The following is a 16,696-nucleotide window of genomic DNA, read 5'->3' as shown; positions in this document are numbered from 1 at the left end:
CTTTTGTCGGAGCGACCGGATATCGCGCCGCGAAAGGAAGTTTAGGAAGGAAGGAAAAGGCTTAAACGTGGGACGGAAGAAACGACCCGGCGGAACGTGAGCTCGCAAGCGTCGAGCGGATTTTCAGCTCGCGATGCATTTGGCGAGAGAGGCGGTCGCACTCGCGCGGAAACTTCTCAAGAGCATGCCAATCTCGCGCGATGACGCTCCGTCGTCGTCGTCGTCGTCATCGTCGTCGTCGTCGTGATTCGTCACGAGGCCTCCTGCCGTTATAAAACGTTTCTTTGTTTCTCTTCATTCTCATAGTTATAATTAGACAGCTTACGCGTCCGTAGATCGAAATCGCACGAATCGCATCGATCTTATTCTCGATTTAGCGGAGGATATCAAATTCATTTTAGCGGGATCGCGTTTGACCATAAACGCGATTTAGCGAATGATATCAAATTCATCATTCCGATTACCGTCGTTATGCAACGCGTCCCGAGAAATTGCCTCTTCCCGTAGAACTTATTCCCGTGGCGCCGCGGAAGAGCCGCTGGAGATAATAGTCTCGAACTCGCATGGAAACCTATCTATTCATCTATCCCCTCCCCCCCTCCCTCCCTCCCTCCCCTCGACCCCTCTCGCGACTTCCATCGCGCGTTATCGCGGGCGTGCCCGCGCGCAACGCACACAGACACACATGTAGAAACACACACAGAGGGACATACACAGGAAACACACACAGGACATAGGCGTTGCGCAACGCGCCGGTCTCGATAGGCGGTTTTAACGGCGAGCGGAAATCCGGCGAATTCTTTCGGCCTGCCGTTTTCTTGCCGCGTTTCCTTTTTTTCTCCTCTCTCCCCTCTCTCTCCCCCCCCCTCCCCGTTATCCATTTTCCGTTCTTCCCACCGACCGACCGGCAGCCCGACCATTCGTTCATCCGTCCGTACGTCCGTCTGTTCGTTCGGTAGCGGGTTGTACTCGGCCCGATGACCCGAGAGTCGCGATAGCGTCGCGCGCTTTTGATGCTGTCTCTCTCTCTCTCTCTCTCTCTCTCTCTCTCTCTCTCTCTCTCTCGCTCTTGTTCTTGCTCTTTTTTTCCTCTCCGCTCGCTCCGAGAGTAGATCTCGGCGCGTTTCACGATTGGATGGTCCTGGCGGAAGTAAGTTCTGCTCCGTAAAGGCGTCTTCTTCTTCTTCGTCGTCATCATCATCATTATCATCATCTGCTGCTTCTTCGCAGTCTTTGCTCTGTATCGCGCGACACTCATCTTTCCGTTTTCTTTCGTCTTCTCTTTATCAGCCAAATGAGCGAACCGTCTGCTGGCGTAATGAAGTAGGCATATTTTATGTCATTTATAGCTCCAGCTAGACAAGACTACTCCGTAAATATTTCAATAAATTCTTCGTCTTTAATAAAGCTCCGGTTTTCCGTCAATGAAAAAAAAAATGATCTTAGCAATCATAGCGAAAATTATCTAGATACGAGAAATTAGCTAAAATAGATAAATGACCGCGGCATTGTATATATTTTGCATCTAATTGATATAAATAACAGACAGAAATAATAGTTTCTTATAAAAGTGATCGGAATTTCTGAATCGTTCATATTTCATTATCAGAATTTGTTTCAGCCAATCAAATTATATTTTCCATACAATTAAAATAAAATCAAAGATTAGCCTAAATTGGAGCTGAATGGGATATGGTGGTGCATCTTTGGACCATGCTGTCGTCCTCGTAAAGCGAAAGTTGGAAGCTCGAGGAGAAGCGAGCGAAACGAGCGAGCGACGGGGCCGATGAAAGAAGAGAAAGAGAGAGAGAGAGAGAGAGAGCGCAAGCGCGAAGCAGGGCGAAAGATAGAGAACGAGAAAGAGGTGGAGGCCCTTTATCGTAGCAAGTTCAACAACACGCTATCGTGGCGTGGAGAAACACGATCGACATACGTCGCATCGAGCTCGCACTCGGCCGATTCTCAATCTCTGGTACGGAGATGGATATTTCACGATGTCTCGTAGGAGAAAAGGAGTAGGAAAAAAAAAATCTACATATGGAGATAGAAAATATAAATTCGGATGTATAAATTTTTGTCGAAATGGATTTCTCACTTAATCATCTAGAACTTTGAATATTATCTCGAAGCCGACAGCATTGAGATTTACATCCCGCTGTCTTATCCGCCTCTCGCGGCTGAAATGGATCGGAAATGTCAAGAAAGGCGCAGCTTAGAACGATTTCACTTGGAATTATATTCAGCTCGTGGGCGCGAGCGACAGGAACTAGAAACGCTTCGTTGCGCGAGTCCTCTTCCGGCGGAAAGGCGCTCGCACATAGCCGTTCTTCCTTTCTCTCTCCTGTCCCTCTTCCCCTCCCGCCCCTGCTGTTTCCTCTTCCTTTTCCTTGGCGCATACGCCGTGGCATTCGCGCGCGCGCGCGCGCGCGCTTGCACATTCGCGGCGGATAGGAATTTCAAGTGGGAGAGGATATCTCTCCATTGAGAGGTATTCAGATCGCGACGTTTCGCAATTGCCCGCAACGAACGCACGCGCCTGTTATTCTCTCAAGCACCGGGGAGTTCCTCCTACGCGAAAAATCATTCTTCCTCACTTCGCGGATTGCTCGGTAATAAAAAAGCACGCGAGACACAACTTGAAAAAAAAAAAAAAAAAAAAAAATGTCGTTTATCTTACTCAGTTAATTTTTACATTGCTATGAGGTTTTTTTTTTTTTTTAAATTTGTTGAATAATTTTAAGTAATAAGAAAGACGATACTTGAGAAAAAGCCCATTACAAGTTTTGTCTTTTCGGGAAAAGATATTAATTGAAGCGCTTTCCGACTTTTTTTCAGATATCATAGTCATAAAGATTAACTAAATAAGATACACGATACATTTTTTTAAAAGTAAAATTTTTTAAATTTAAATATGGTTTAATAATATGATTCTGTACTATTGTTAACAAGGAGAGATGTAAAAAAAGAAATGAGATCGACATGTGAGATTTAATTTTGTAACGCGCGATAAAACTGGAATATCTTTCGCCGTGAATAAGTCCGTCTCTCGTATATCTCATATAATTTTGACAGCATCGATCGAAACCGGATGTGTCGAGTTAACCCCGGGGAACTGTTTCGAGCTTCAAAAGAGCCGGTCGGCGAATACCAAAGGATACTGTGTCGTTTATTCTTAGCATTTGTATACCACATCCACGCTACATTCACCACCAAGATTACATGAGGAATCGATGGTATCCTTGTGAAAGGACGAGCCTCTCGCGTCCGCATTCGAGAGGGTTCGACACCATTCGCCCACCCTTCCGTCTAACGAGTGATAAACGGCCGGAAGGAAGCCAGAGGCGTTTCCACGAAACTACTGACAGGGCCGGAAGATCGAAAAACGGGATGTGGTTGTTGAATAAGCGCCATGAACACGCAGTTTGTGCTCGATCGTGCTGCATCGGCAGTTTGCGCATCCCACGTTTCTCATTTTTGAACGTTGCCCTTTCTCCCTATTTATCCCACTTTAAATATCCATCTCTATTTGTCGTTTTTCTATTTTTCATCTTTCGTCTAAATTTTTCCGCGTGAAAAGATTTTCGATAAATTCTTGACAGATGAATGACAAGGGTAGATTTTTATTCGGCGCGAAAATAGAAAATATCTACAGATTTTGAATAATCAAGGCTTGAAAGTAAAAAGTACACTTTAAAAGAAGAAAATATTCAAAAGATATTTTTCTGAATTAAAAGTTGAGATTTATGAGAAGCTGTATCATATAAAAATATCAAAAAAATTACATAAAGAAAAGATTCCTGATGATTCTTCTTCATAATTCGCGAAAAAAAAAAAACGATCGTTTCCGGATGTAGTCTTTTGTCAACACAAAAATTGTCATTTGGCATCATGTTTGTCGTTATAAGGGGGAGAATTACAGGAAAGAGCAGCTAGTAGAACGGGAGGAAGAGGAAGAGGGAAACGGCCGGCCGGATACGAGGTTTCCAATGTCGGCAGGATCGTTTTACCCGAGTTTGCGATTAATTCTGCCAACGACGATAAAAAACGTCGCGGCGGAAAAGGAGTAAACAGTACCGGCACACGTGGAGAACACGCTTACGTCCGTAGAACGTTAAATAGCGCGAGCGGGCTTTCAACCCTGGGAGCGAGACACTCGTCTAGTCTCAGATCTGTCCGTTATATTCCGAGAAAGTTCGTGGAACATTTTCAACTAAATTATCTACGAAACCAGTATGCAATATTTCCGGGAATTGATGAGCGATATTCAAATATCTCAAACATTATTTCTTTTTTATTTGTCATGGATATTTTCGAAAGATTAAATTTCAAGCATTTCCAGTATTGTTTCCAGCCTCAATTACATCTCTCTCTCTCTCTCTCTCTCATTCTTTAAAATCCCGATTTTTACGGACTTCACTTTTATATAATTTTCTGTATTTCTTCGTTTCTTCTTATCTTCGTTTCTTCATCTTTTAGAGAGATTATCTTTTGAGATTGCGGTAGGCTTCTTTCGTCTATTATCAGCTTGCAATCCTCGCGATTGATCTCCGGCGAAATTTCAAGCCGCGGGCGCAAATGCGCGCAAACGGAGCGCTTTGCGGAAGACGCGGGGGACGCTGCGCGAATCTCGATTAACGGCGTCCAAAAGCGCCGACGACGACGCACGCAGTGAGAGCCGCTAGAGCCGCTAACTCTCGTCGCACGAACTATTTTTTTTTTTTTTTTTTTTGAAGCCTTCTAAATTGGTGCGGGCCACGAAAATAGACTTCCGGTTCCCGTCTCGCGCGCTCGCGCGCGAGTCTGCCCGCTCGCTCGCTCCCGCCGAGATGCGTCGCGCCACGTCTGCTATCTAGTATGCCAAGAACGACTCCTCCCCCTCGTCTTCCGTCTGTCCTCGCACGCACCCGCGATAAATGCGGCCGCGTATACGCACGCTGTAGTCAGCCCGCGAAAGCCGCGTGTAAATATCGCGAAAATAATTTCCGATATGCAGGCCGCCGGGAAAGCGGGAGAGGAGGGAAGATCGCGCTCGGTCGCATCGATATTTATGACGATGTCTAAAACCCACGCGCGAATAGATAACAATACCTGCGTACAGTGAGATTACAATCGGGCACATCTTATAGTCAAATCACGAGGACTACAAATATCGGAACCGCGACTGTAATTTCGACATTCGGGAGCGCCTTAAAAATGTTCAAATCCAGACTTTGTAACGATGTTTCTTTCTTTACCACCTGAGCCCCTCTGTAATGAAAGAATTTACAATATGAATAAACAATATGATAGGTGACAAAACACATACAGTCAGGCAGGGGAAAACGTCAAATATTTCACATGATAATAATTTCGATATGCAATATCAGTTGGGGATCACGTTGACGGTCGCGTTAAGAGTCACGATACGATTGATACAATCGATGTCCATGCGATAAATGACGGGGAAATGTACGCTGTAGTGGAAACGCGAGAGAGAGAGAGAGAGAGAGGTAAATATTACATTATCGCGAGAATAATTCTAAACATTTTTTTTTTGCATGGAAATGGCAATATTTCCTACATGTCTTCTGTCTTTTCACGTGGCCGCCATGTAGCGCCGCGTACTCGTTATAATTAACTTCCAAAAGCCACGATGCATAAACATTGCTCTCTCTCGGGAGGCTGAACTCCCGATATGTAGGAGTATCCCGAGAGTGCTCCACCGTCCGTATGTGTGTCAATATTCCTTCGCAACATCGCGCATCTCACGACGGCATAACATACCGTTACGCATCCGCTACGAGCGTGTTCGGGCTGCGAAAGCCGCGTGCAAATCGTGCTCGTACTCGCGGAATAAATAATCCCGCCGCTGTTTCAATTCGGTCGCGTCGGAATCTCTCGCGGCATCTCGATGGAGGAATAACATCTCGCGAGAGGATTCTCTCCCTCGTCTTTCCCCCTCTTCCCCTCCCCCGCCTCCGTCTCTCTTCCTCTCTCTTTCTCGCCACGGCAGGGCTTACGGTACACGGCGGTGCGTGACGTGACGCACGAGCAGGTGCATCTTGCGTAGTCTAGCGTGCTTTTCGCGGAATGAAGCGAGCCTTCGGCGAGCCTAGGCATCTCGTTGCACCTCTCCGCGAATTTCCATTTCGCGCCGAGAAGGGATCGGCCTTCGAATAGAATCGCGCGCGCGTGCTCTTAGTGCCAAGGTCGCTATACTTCTTTCCAGGAACTCTTTTCTTCCCTCTTCTTCACTCCGGGTGAAGATCTCTGGATCGCTCGCGAGCAGAGCTGTCCTCCTCCACGGCATCCGCGATTCATAATTTATAGGGCATCTCCTGTTTCTCCCGGTTTTACCTTTCGCGAGTCGTCCTCAGGACGGAGCCGTGCATTTTACGCTTTCGAGATTCTTGATCTCGCACTCGTGTGGCTATTACGATTACAGTGGCGGGGCTGAGGGTGAATGATAAAAAAAGTATTATCTGTATGCGGTTTTTTTGTGACACGCGTCGAAATTCTCTCTCAAGATTTTATCTCGAGTTTTATCTGTTAAGCTACTAAAATCAAGAGATTTTTATTAGTAACAATGTACAAAAGTATTAATATTATTGTTTAATTTTATGTACACTGAAAAAAAGTTTAGGGTGATGAAATAAATTATCATTAACAACTACTTATTAAATTCCTGTTATTTTATAGAAAAGTTTTATCAACATTAAAATTATTTCTATTCTATTCTATCAGATTTACTTCATCGTGTTCATAATAATTAACTATACTATTATTCATTTTCTACGAATGAAATTAAAACTGATTTTATAAATATGTTGTCAAGCGAGATATTAAAAATAAATACTAAAATTTTCCTGAAATCAATCAGAACAGTTAGTCCGCCATACTCGACTCTGAGATCGAGTTAGTTTCATCTAATTTTGAGTTTATCTAATTTCACCTTGTTCTTTTTTTTTTTTTTACAACGTGTATCGCTGATTCGGAAAAGTTCGAGTTCATCAGAGTTTTCGAGTGCGCAAATGCGGCGGACATGTCAATAATCGTAATGAACGCCGAATGGCGTGGCGAGAACTTATGCGGAGAAACCGCAGCGGATGAGTGGGTGTCCGCGCGAACGGTTTAGATAGTTTAGCATCGGAAGACGAGCGGATAAGGCACACGCATGCGTGCGCCTGCGTGCGCGTGTGTACGCGCACGCTTTTCCGTTTGGTCCTCTTCGCCATCAACCCGGCCGACCCCGCAAGTCTCTTCTCCGCCCACGTGGCGCAACGCGAGAGATCCTCGCGTCTCTCGGACACTTAGAATGAGATAAATCTAAAGTGGACAGTATATACGTTCGGGCCCACGCCGGTAACCAGGCCCGATCGCGTTTAACAGAGCGAGATGAGAGACGGTTGCCTCTCGTCTCTCTTTCTCTCTCTCTCTCTCTCTCTCTCTCTCTCTCTCTCCCCCCTCTCGCGCTCTATTGACATGTTAGTCGTAAAAGGTAAAGCGCGCCGATAACGCACGTAATGGCTTCCGTAATTTCGAGGAGACGAGGGCCGGGTTTGAGGTGACGACCAGATTTTTAAGCTGTAAAGCTGTTAGGTTCCCCCTCTCCCCCGCCCTCCTCCCCCCCCCCTCTTGCCACACCCCACGGGATAATCCCTTTCTTCTCGGAGGAAAGAAACGATAGCGTCTAAGTGCGTTCGTCGAGGAGTACTTAAATATATCACGACACTAAAACTCGTCGCTTTCAAATCGACGTAGATGTTACCTCTCTTTCTCGGACTCTCTTAATATCTCTTCATGAAAATCCCTTATTTAAAGCGCACCTGATCGGCGGAGCTACCTGTATCTAGATGAGAGTCTCAGAGAGTCGTGAAGAGAGGCTCGAGACTACCGAAATTCCTAGTACGTGACAAAAATGGATGGAGGCGACGTCAGTCGTAAAAAAACACGCCGCGTAATGTTATACATTTGCGAGGGAGGAAAGGAATGATGATACGAAATTAGCGGTTGGTCCCCCTCGAGAGAGAGAGAGAGAGAGAGAGAGAAAGAGAGAGAAAGAGAAAGAGAGAGAGTCCCGAACTTTATCTTAAAACCCCGAGCAGTCGAGAGAACGGAGCCGAGAGAGGATTGAAGGCGCGAGATAGGCTGGAAGAAAGGGCGGAGAAGGTCGAGGCGGAGGACGAACAAGGTTCGTTTGCCCGCCTGCACACGTGTGCACCTATATGGTAATTCCTTTCGTTCGCGGCGGAGTGTCGGGAATTTGACGACGGGGGTACGCCATAAAAGTACGCCGGTCACAGAAGAGCGTATCGTGGAACATGCACGACGCACACGGGAGAGGGGGGGAGGGGGAACGGACGATCGTATTTTCTTTTTTTTCTCTCTTTTTTTTTTGTTTTTTTCGCGTCTGAGCTGATTAACTCCGACACGCACAATATTCTCTCGGTATAACGCGTATACATTTTTTGTTCCTTGGCATGTAATTATTACACTAAAATATAATTTGAGAAAGGATACACCAAAAAAAAAAAAAAAAAAAAAAAAAGAAAGAAAGAAAGGTAGCCGTCGCGAGACCACCTGCCGCGTCGCAAAATAACAGATATCGGATTATCCGTTTAAGCTTGAACGAAGAACGAAACTTGAATTTTCCAAGAATCATTTTTCCTAACACGCAGATTGGTGTTTCGAATTTTCTGATGATTTCGTTCATTTCGTCCCGATAAGATATCCGATATACATCATCTTGAAAAAATTCCTTCTATCCTAAAATTATGGAAAATCTGAAAGGTCGAAATTGGTCTGGGTTATTCTATACGAGCGTTTTATTATTGCCAGTTCGTAAGACTTGTAGTCACGGTGTTCCGTCACTCGAGAAAGGGTTGAGAAGCAATGCCTTAGTTATTGGTCATCGACTAGGCGGGGATACCGGGTGGCTCGAACGTCCAGCCCATCGCTTTCTTGGCGTGGGTTTTCGGGATACACAGGCGGACATATTCGACCGGTCATTGTCCACCTAACGATAACGTGTCGCCGGCTTTGTGTGCGTCTGCGTCGCCACTTGTGGATCCGTATCGGCCTCGGCAGGCTTTGTTCGAACTCGATATCTCTGTTTTTTTAACCACGATCAAGGAAAGAAGTAGGCTCTCGAGATGAACTTCCTCCGCTTATCTCTATTATCTCCATGATAATATGCTTCTTAATATACTACGAAGCAAGTCGTGCTCACGGAGGAACTTCCTTCCACTAAGGCCGTAACGCCTTGAGTGCGCACGTAATTAACGCAGTTTGGATACGGGACAAATAACGCCTTGAAGCGGCACGTAGAGAGATAATGGAGCCAAGGTCTTACCTCTCGCGGTACACGAGAGAGATAAATCGATGTCATCTTCCTTTCGCATCTCCGCAATGGATTTCTCGCTTCCCAACGAATATACTTTTCTTTCTTATGCAATATACGCGGTAAATTTTCCTAAGATTATTCGACACGCGAATGAGTTTCCTGAGTTTTTCAACGGCAATTTAAAATGAAATGCATAAATTTATCGCTTTGAACTAATACTTTATTTGTCATACGATAAAATTTTTGAACGCGTTGATTAATTACAAGATAGAAAATTTTCAAACTTTACTATTACAAATCAATCAATATGTTTGAAAAATTTATCGTACAACAAATGAAATAGAAAAAATAAACATAGAAAAGAAACTAGTTAAATCAAGATTTATATACGTAAGTAAGAATATTATAATTTTCATAGAAGATTTTTAGTCTCGAGTTGAGCCAAAATAATACTTGCGATAAAAATTCAATAAAAATTCAATAAAGTCAAGACTGAAATTTTTAAGATTATAATATTCTTGCTCATATACTGAGAATATTTGTCTTGATTTAAGATTAATTTTTTTTTCGAATGTAATTGTAAGACAGCAGGAATCTACGTGGTTTCAGGTTGGTTCGACTACACCCCCGATAACGTTGCAAAAGTCACGGGTCTCTTTTAACCCACGGCCCAGTAGCGCTTGCAAATCTTGGACGCGACCGCGTCCGGGTTTGTCGCCCACTTTTGCGCTCCCGTGGCCGCAGGTGTGTCGCGGCACAACGGGGTAACGTGCTCGGGACTTTTTCGCCCATATACACCGTTATACAGCGTGTTCCGAAATTCAATAAACTTGCGGTGTGCAGGCATCCAAAGGATTTTTCTTTCGCTTGAAAAGCTTCCATTCAGACCAATTTCCTGAATCGACATTAAAAACCATCTCTTCAGAGAACGCATTTTTTTTTTTTTTTTTCAAAATAGTTTTACGAAACACTCGCATTAGCAGCATCTAATTTGTGTGACGGAAGTTACAGTTCAAGTTACTTGAACTATCGCTGACCGATAATGTCATTATTTCCGAGGAGAGACAGAGAGTGAAGGAAAGAAAGAAAGAAACGAGCGCCGCCTCCTTTAGATACTTCCTTAGACCGATTTCGCTCGACGGTATGAAATAATCGAGGCTGAAATGTCGGCCGGAAGTTGCTCCGGTCCGACGGCCGTTATTCCAGTTTTTCGTCGTTCGAGATATTCTCGAACACCCGGTGGATCTGTCTACGACCAGCCAGCCTACTGCGTGCCGACCTACGTATGTGCGAGTATCCGCCTGCCTGCCTGCCTACCTACTTGGTTCACCGATTCTCGCCGGTATTCACGACGAAAATGCGTACCCACGTCTCGGACTCGGGTTGCGAGGCAGGTTCGGCTCTCCCGGCACGGCACGACACGGCACGGCACGATACGGCACGGCACGGCACGGCGCGGCTCGGCTCGGCTCGGCTCGGCTTGGTTCGACGGTGCCGCGCTCAGGTATACTTGGGCTGTCTCGACTTCCGGTCGCGGTAAAGGTGTGCCTAGGCGGAGTTATACCCACGCGACCAGACGCCGACGATCGATGGCGAAAAGAGAGGAGAAAAAAAAAAAAGGAAGACCTACAGAAAGTCGCGCTACTCCATGCCGGAGTTTTGCCCCGCGGGATAGACCCGTCTCGCCGTTAAATCGCGTGTTCGAGCATCCGCCACGGCGCTAAATCAAGCGACCACGAGTGAACATACGTGGCGGTATCGCGTTACTACAGGAGAGGGAGGGAGGTGAGGGGGGGATACTAAGACGTCAGGCAGATCCCCGATCTTTTCGAATTTGATCGTTTCGCTGAGATCATAAATCTGAAAATAAACATTTCTGTGTTGAACGAGACTTTTTTAGTTAGCGAAACAAACTCTTCGTAGTCCCTCAGAGTCTTGTCTTTCAAGCGTATAATATATTCCTATGAATTAATCAGATACGTGGGTCAAGTCCCGTCGAATATATGTAACGCCTAATAAATGATTATTATTATCGTTCGATCATTGCGAATGTCACATTCCTTCTCGTTGCAAAATATGTCGCTGTTTTTTCTAACCGAGCCGTTATGTTAATCTGTCGTTTCAGTTCGTCGACTTGGGGATGGTAACCAGCATAGAATACAATCATAAACCTGTAGAATCGGCCAGGAAAGGCCAAGAGGTCTGCATCAAAATCGAGCCTGTGCCAGGTGAAGCGCCCAAGATGTTCGGTCGTCACTTCGAGGCGAAAGACTTCCTTGTCAGCAAGGTAAGTATATTAATTACCATTTTATCCAACCTATTTCTATTTAGACAAAAATTATTATACTAAATCGTAAATCGAGTTTTTTTTTTTTCAAAATCGAATATCGTAATGTCATGAGAAAAATAAATATCGTAATAGATTTTTTTTTTTTTTTTTTTAATGACGATTCATTATACTTTTTCAATTCCATTTTTGCAACACACAAGAATTAAAAATCTAATTATAATTTTACATTATTTACCTGTTACAATACTCGTTACAACTTGTTAAGTAACGATGTAATTAATTCTAAGCTCAACGATCTGATGATCAGCCTGAGTTGTATATTACTTTATCCGCGCTAGACTACGCGAAACTGAGAAGCGCGTTTTCGCCTTGACGCAAATTCGACTTAGTATGCGAGACCTAGATCGAAAAAGGAAGATGAACATCCGGCGGCGATCGTTCGTCCGCCGCCGGCTTCCGGCCTTCGTAGAAGCTCGCTACCTTTTCCCCTCCGCGTCTCTCTTTCCCTTCTCCCTTCACTCTTTCCACTCTTCTTCCTTTTTCGTCTTCCTCCTTCAGGCCAGGATATCGATACAGGGACGAGTTTGGCTCCGTTTGCTCGGATACTTCGTTCTAACGCTCACACATGCAAACAGTTCTTTACTCGGACGATTATTGTTAATTACACTATCCTAAATACTATTTTGCAACGTGAATGCGAATAGTTATTTCCGATGTCTTTCTCTGATGAACACAAATTCGTTGTTCAAATTTGGCTATTACGCTATCATGATTTTAACTTTAAATGCATGATTCGTTTCGAAGTAATTTTTCGTTTTCGAAATATAATTATGAAGTGAATGGCTATTCACTTCATAATTATATTTCGAAAGCAGACAAAAATACGTCGGAAATGACCATTCGCATTCACGTTACAAAAGAAAGGTCAAATTTCGTTGGATAGTGTCCGTGTCATAGACTTGAAAAGAGCTGACGGAAGAATTAACACGAATACAGAGCACGTCTCTTCAAATATTTGAATAAAGTTTTAATGCGAGTATAAATATAGCGGTGGTACAACCACTGTCAGACAGAGGGCAGAAATGGAAATTAAAAATTTTATTTCATAAAAAATGTATAGTAGAGCAAAAATTTAAATTTGAGAATTAAAAAATAAAAATTCCGTATGTGACACGCGCGTCGGATACGCGGAAAGGTTTAATGAAGGACTAAAGCGGTACTGAACGGATTAAGTTTCAATTATCTCATCGCCGTTACATTATTCTCGTGGAAATGTGTGTAAAGACTGCGATCGTTAATTAAGACGGATGTTTCGTAGGCTTCTTCTTTCCCTGTGAGAAACGGTACCGGTGCCGCCTTTTCTTCATACAAACCGACGTCTCATCTTCATCCCTCCTTCCCTCCCTCTTCCTTTTCCTCCTTCCCGCTTCTCCTTCCCCCCTTCCCTCCTGGTCTCTTCTATCGTCGTGCTTCAAGCACCTTTCTGCGCTTTGGTAGGCGAGCGGAAGTCGTCGTTACCGTTCGGTTCGTGGAATCAGTTCCGGAAGTATCTCGTTCCCACGATGATTCTCCCGAAGTCGATCCTCCGCCGACATGTCGGCTCATACGGGCGAAATGGAGCAAAGGCTTTTGCTTTTCTTCACCCGACGAAAATTCACCCCCCCCCCCCCACGTAAAATACGAGGAGTGACACGAGATCACGAATAAAATGGGACAGAGGCAAACATTTGCTTTCCGCTTTGACGTACATATTTTTTTATCGGGGCATTTTTTTGTTTGAAGATCAAACTTTCGCTCCTGTGCAAGCAAGGAGCTATATAGAATCTGTGAAAAGATACGAGCAGAGCACGAAGTACAAATTGCACGTCATCGTTGTCATCAGCTCGATCGTTTATTCCGGTAATAACGAAAGATATTACGAGATTTCACCTCCTCCGTTTGAGAAAACCGAAAGCATTTATTTGCACTTAAAAATATCTCCTTTTCCATATCTCGTAATATTTCATTATTTAATTAAAGATAGAGAACGTAGGATCGTTTCGTATCTTCGGTTTTAAAAGAGTTTATTTTCGCTTCTGCTTTCGGCTGGAAGGAAAATTCGCTTACGACGAGCGCACGCGGAACAATATTTCTCGCCGCACTTTCCGAAGGTGCGTTTATTTATCCGATCGCGGGAATAGTCCGTTCCTAATCTTGGAACGCGGCGGAAGGAGGAAAGTGGATCACGGAAAATCGCGACTATCGCGAATATCGCGAGCCGCGATGGAGGCCAATCGAGTTCTCCCCGAAGACGACGACGACGACGACGACGACGACGACGGTATCTCGGAGGACGATCAAATCGATACGGCACGTTCGTCGCTGCTCGTCACGCAATCCGAAATTGCATAATAACATCCGAGACGCGTAATCGCGCGATCGCGAGATTCGCGCGAAAAACTTAAAGTTTCAAATTAGTTCTGCGCTTTGCGCCGCCGGTGAAATTTTTTACGATTACCGCGAACTGTTGTATATTCAACGTTCCGCGTACTTTACGAGCGGTATACGAACGTAGGAGGAAAGGAGAGAAACCACGTGGGGCGGGCAGGGGGAGAGGGAGGGGAGGAGGCGAGGATGAGAGAGAGAGAGAGAGAGAGAGAGAGAGAGAGAGAGAGAGAGAGAGAGAGAGTAGTGGAAAGAGGGGTACGGAGAACGAAGGGCAGAGAGAGCGACGGAGAGGAGAAGAGAGAATGAGAAGCGGCGGGGAGTCAGGGGAGTTAAAAGGGGCGTGGCGGGAGGCAGGCGTCCTCAATAGCCGCGTAAAACCACCATTGTGACCGATCCATGAATGAAACGGGACTTCCGGTCGAGAGTGGGGGCGGAAACAGTTGTGAAACGTTACGTTTCCGAATGGTTCGACATTCGTGTGTGTGTGTGTGTGTGTGTGCGCGCGCGCGCGCGTGCTCATACACACTCGCACTCTCCATTTCTCTATTTGTGGAAATCGTCACGTGAAAATTGGCCACGATGCCATGAAATTAAAAGTGCGCACGCATCGAAAGATGTATTCGGCTCGCCAAACGACCGGCAGCTGCTCGAAATTACCGAGCCGTCCATTAACTTTATTGAGATTTCGCTTTTAACAGATCGCCCCAGTCCGCCACGTCACACGAGTGACGCCTGTGTTTCCGTTACAAGTTGCGTCATTCGAAGCATGTAACATATGACGCTACATTTTTCCCCCCCCCTCGAACCTCGACATTCGTGAATGAATGGTGTCACAGTCTATTCCCGAGTCCTCACACTCGGATTATCCGATTTGATGACCTGATTCGTGGATTATTCACGTTATCAAAGTTCTCGATTTGATTTCAAGATATTATGAATGACATTCCTTTTATATCCTTCTCGCTTCATAATTTACAATAATCTCATCCTACTGTTACAAACACCGGTACACTGCTGTTCAAAAGTTTACTTGTAAAGAAATGAAATTATAAAAGACACTTTTTTATTGATTGAAGATATAAATGTTTACGTGTGAATTAAAATGTTTAGACTCTCGGTTTTAATCTTCCGCGATTAAAACGGAAATGAAGAATCTTTTTTATTGTTTTGTTAATGGACGGGAAATCTCTCTGCATCACCTAAATTTTATCATCCGATAACGAACGCGTCATTTTTCCAACTATTGCAGATAAGCAGACAGAGCATAGACGCCTGTAAGGATTACTTCAGGGACGACCTGCTGAAGACCGATTGGCAGCTCATGGTGGAACTAAAGAAGCTCTTCCAGATACTCTAGGATACGATAAGGATCGCGATGGCGACATTATCCAAGGGCCTCTTGCTTTGCTAGGCGGCTGCTCGGTGAGAATGCACGTACTCGTTGAACCCGAGCGAACGTCTCTTCGACCGTCATCGAGTCTTCTCGAGCGACGTCACCTCGACGTCGTCGCGAAATACGCATCGACGAACGCGGCATGCTCGTAACATCTATTCCACTTTTCCCGATCGACACCTGTCCCATTTCCTCCTCGTGCAATCGAAAAATCATCGAAGATTCCATGACGTCGTCGAGGAGCATGCCGCCGGAGAAGAGATCCGAAGATGGCGGTCTCCGCTCGTCGACGTCCTTCGAGAACGATCTCGAGGACGATCGACGGGAAAGAGATGCGATCGCGTCGGATTTCCCGATTGCGTTCGGAGTATTTATGGGGTACCGCGAAAGCGGGCACCATCCCCGTATCTCGCCGACTCGAACAGGAAGAGAGGTTCGATATCGGAGAGGAAGCTTCTTGGAATTGTGCGATCGCGGGAAGAAGAGAGGATCACTCCGGATGAGACGACATCGCGGGTGGCAACGACGTTGTAGATACGCGGAAAGGGGAAGACGGGGCCGCGGAGAGGGGAAGAGAATGAGGGAGGAAAGGTGGAAGGTGGGGGTGAAGCTGAAGAATGAAATAATCGCGCGCGAGAACCTCGTGTGTTTTGTATATGTAATCTCTTTGTATAAGATAAGCGCAGTATTGCGATCGGAAAATAAAGACTATGCGTTTTCGCAAAAAAAAAAAAAGAAAATAAAGGAGAGAGATGGAGGGAAAAAGAAAGTATCTATTTTATGCGATGATGCTTTATACTCGAGAACATTCATTCCGTGTCCGTTCTTTCTTGGTATCCGACTAATCCGTCCTGCCGAGAACGCACTATTTCGTGTATCCGATTTATTCGCAGTTAGGGGTAAGTATATCTATTTCTTAGAATATACTTGTATACAAGTAAAATGTTTTACAGTGACACATCTGGCAGGTCAAAATGCGATCATTTATTATTTTCAAGCTTAGATTTAAGAATTTTCTTCAAAAATGAAAATTTTCAATTTCCGTTCTTTCATTGATAACTTCTCTATTCGAATTTTTACAAAAAAAAAAAAAAATACAGGAAAAAAGCACAGTTGTTTCGTTACAATCTGTCGTTATGGCAGCATAAGTCATATTTATTTAAATGATTGCCTCCTGCTGTCTTTTGAGAAACTTCAAAACCAAGGCTGCTAGACGTAAATATATTGAGAAATCGAACAAAACGTCCTTTGGAAAAAGAAACCA

At 44.8% G+C, this 16,696-nt stretch overlaps 1 protein-coding gene across 1 annotated transcript in view; it reads left to right on the top strand.

The window, feature by feature from the left end:
- eIF5B (eukaryotic translation initiation factor 5B) overlaps nucleotides 1–16,244 on the top strand; it is a 34,508-nt gene extending 18,264 nt beyond the window's left edge. The window contains exons 15-16 of the mRNA XM_089075267.1: nucleotides 11,448–11,609; nucleotides 15,289–16,244. Coding sequence (XP_088931393.1) covers nucleotides 11,448–11,609; nucleotides 15,289–15,396 — 270 coding nt within the window. The 3' untranslated portion in view covers nucleotides 15,397–16,244. The remainder of the gene's footprint in view (nucleotides 1–11,447; nucleotides 11,610–15,288) is intronic.
- Nucleotides 16,245–16,696: the final 452 nt, after the last annotated feature.

Source organism: Pogonomyrmex barbatus, unplaced genomic scaffold (genome assembly GCF_055798465.1).
Source record: "Pogonomyrmex barbatus isolate J1 unplaced genomic scaffold, ASM5579846v1 scaffold18, whole genome shotgun sequence".
In the NCBI taxonomy this organism is placed as follows: Eukaryota; Metazoa; Arthropoda; class Insecta; order Hymenoptera; family Formicidae; genus Pogonomyrmex; species Pogonomyrmex barbatus.
Note: the sequence above shows the minus strand (reverse complement) of the source record. Positions and strands in the feature narration are given on the sequence as shown.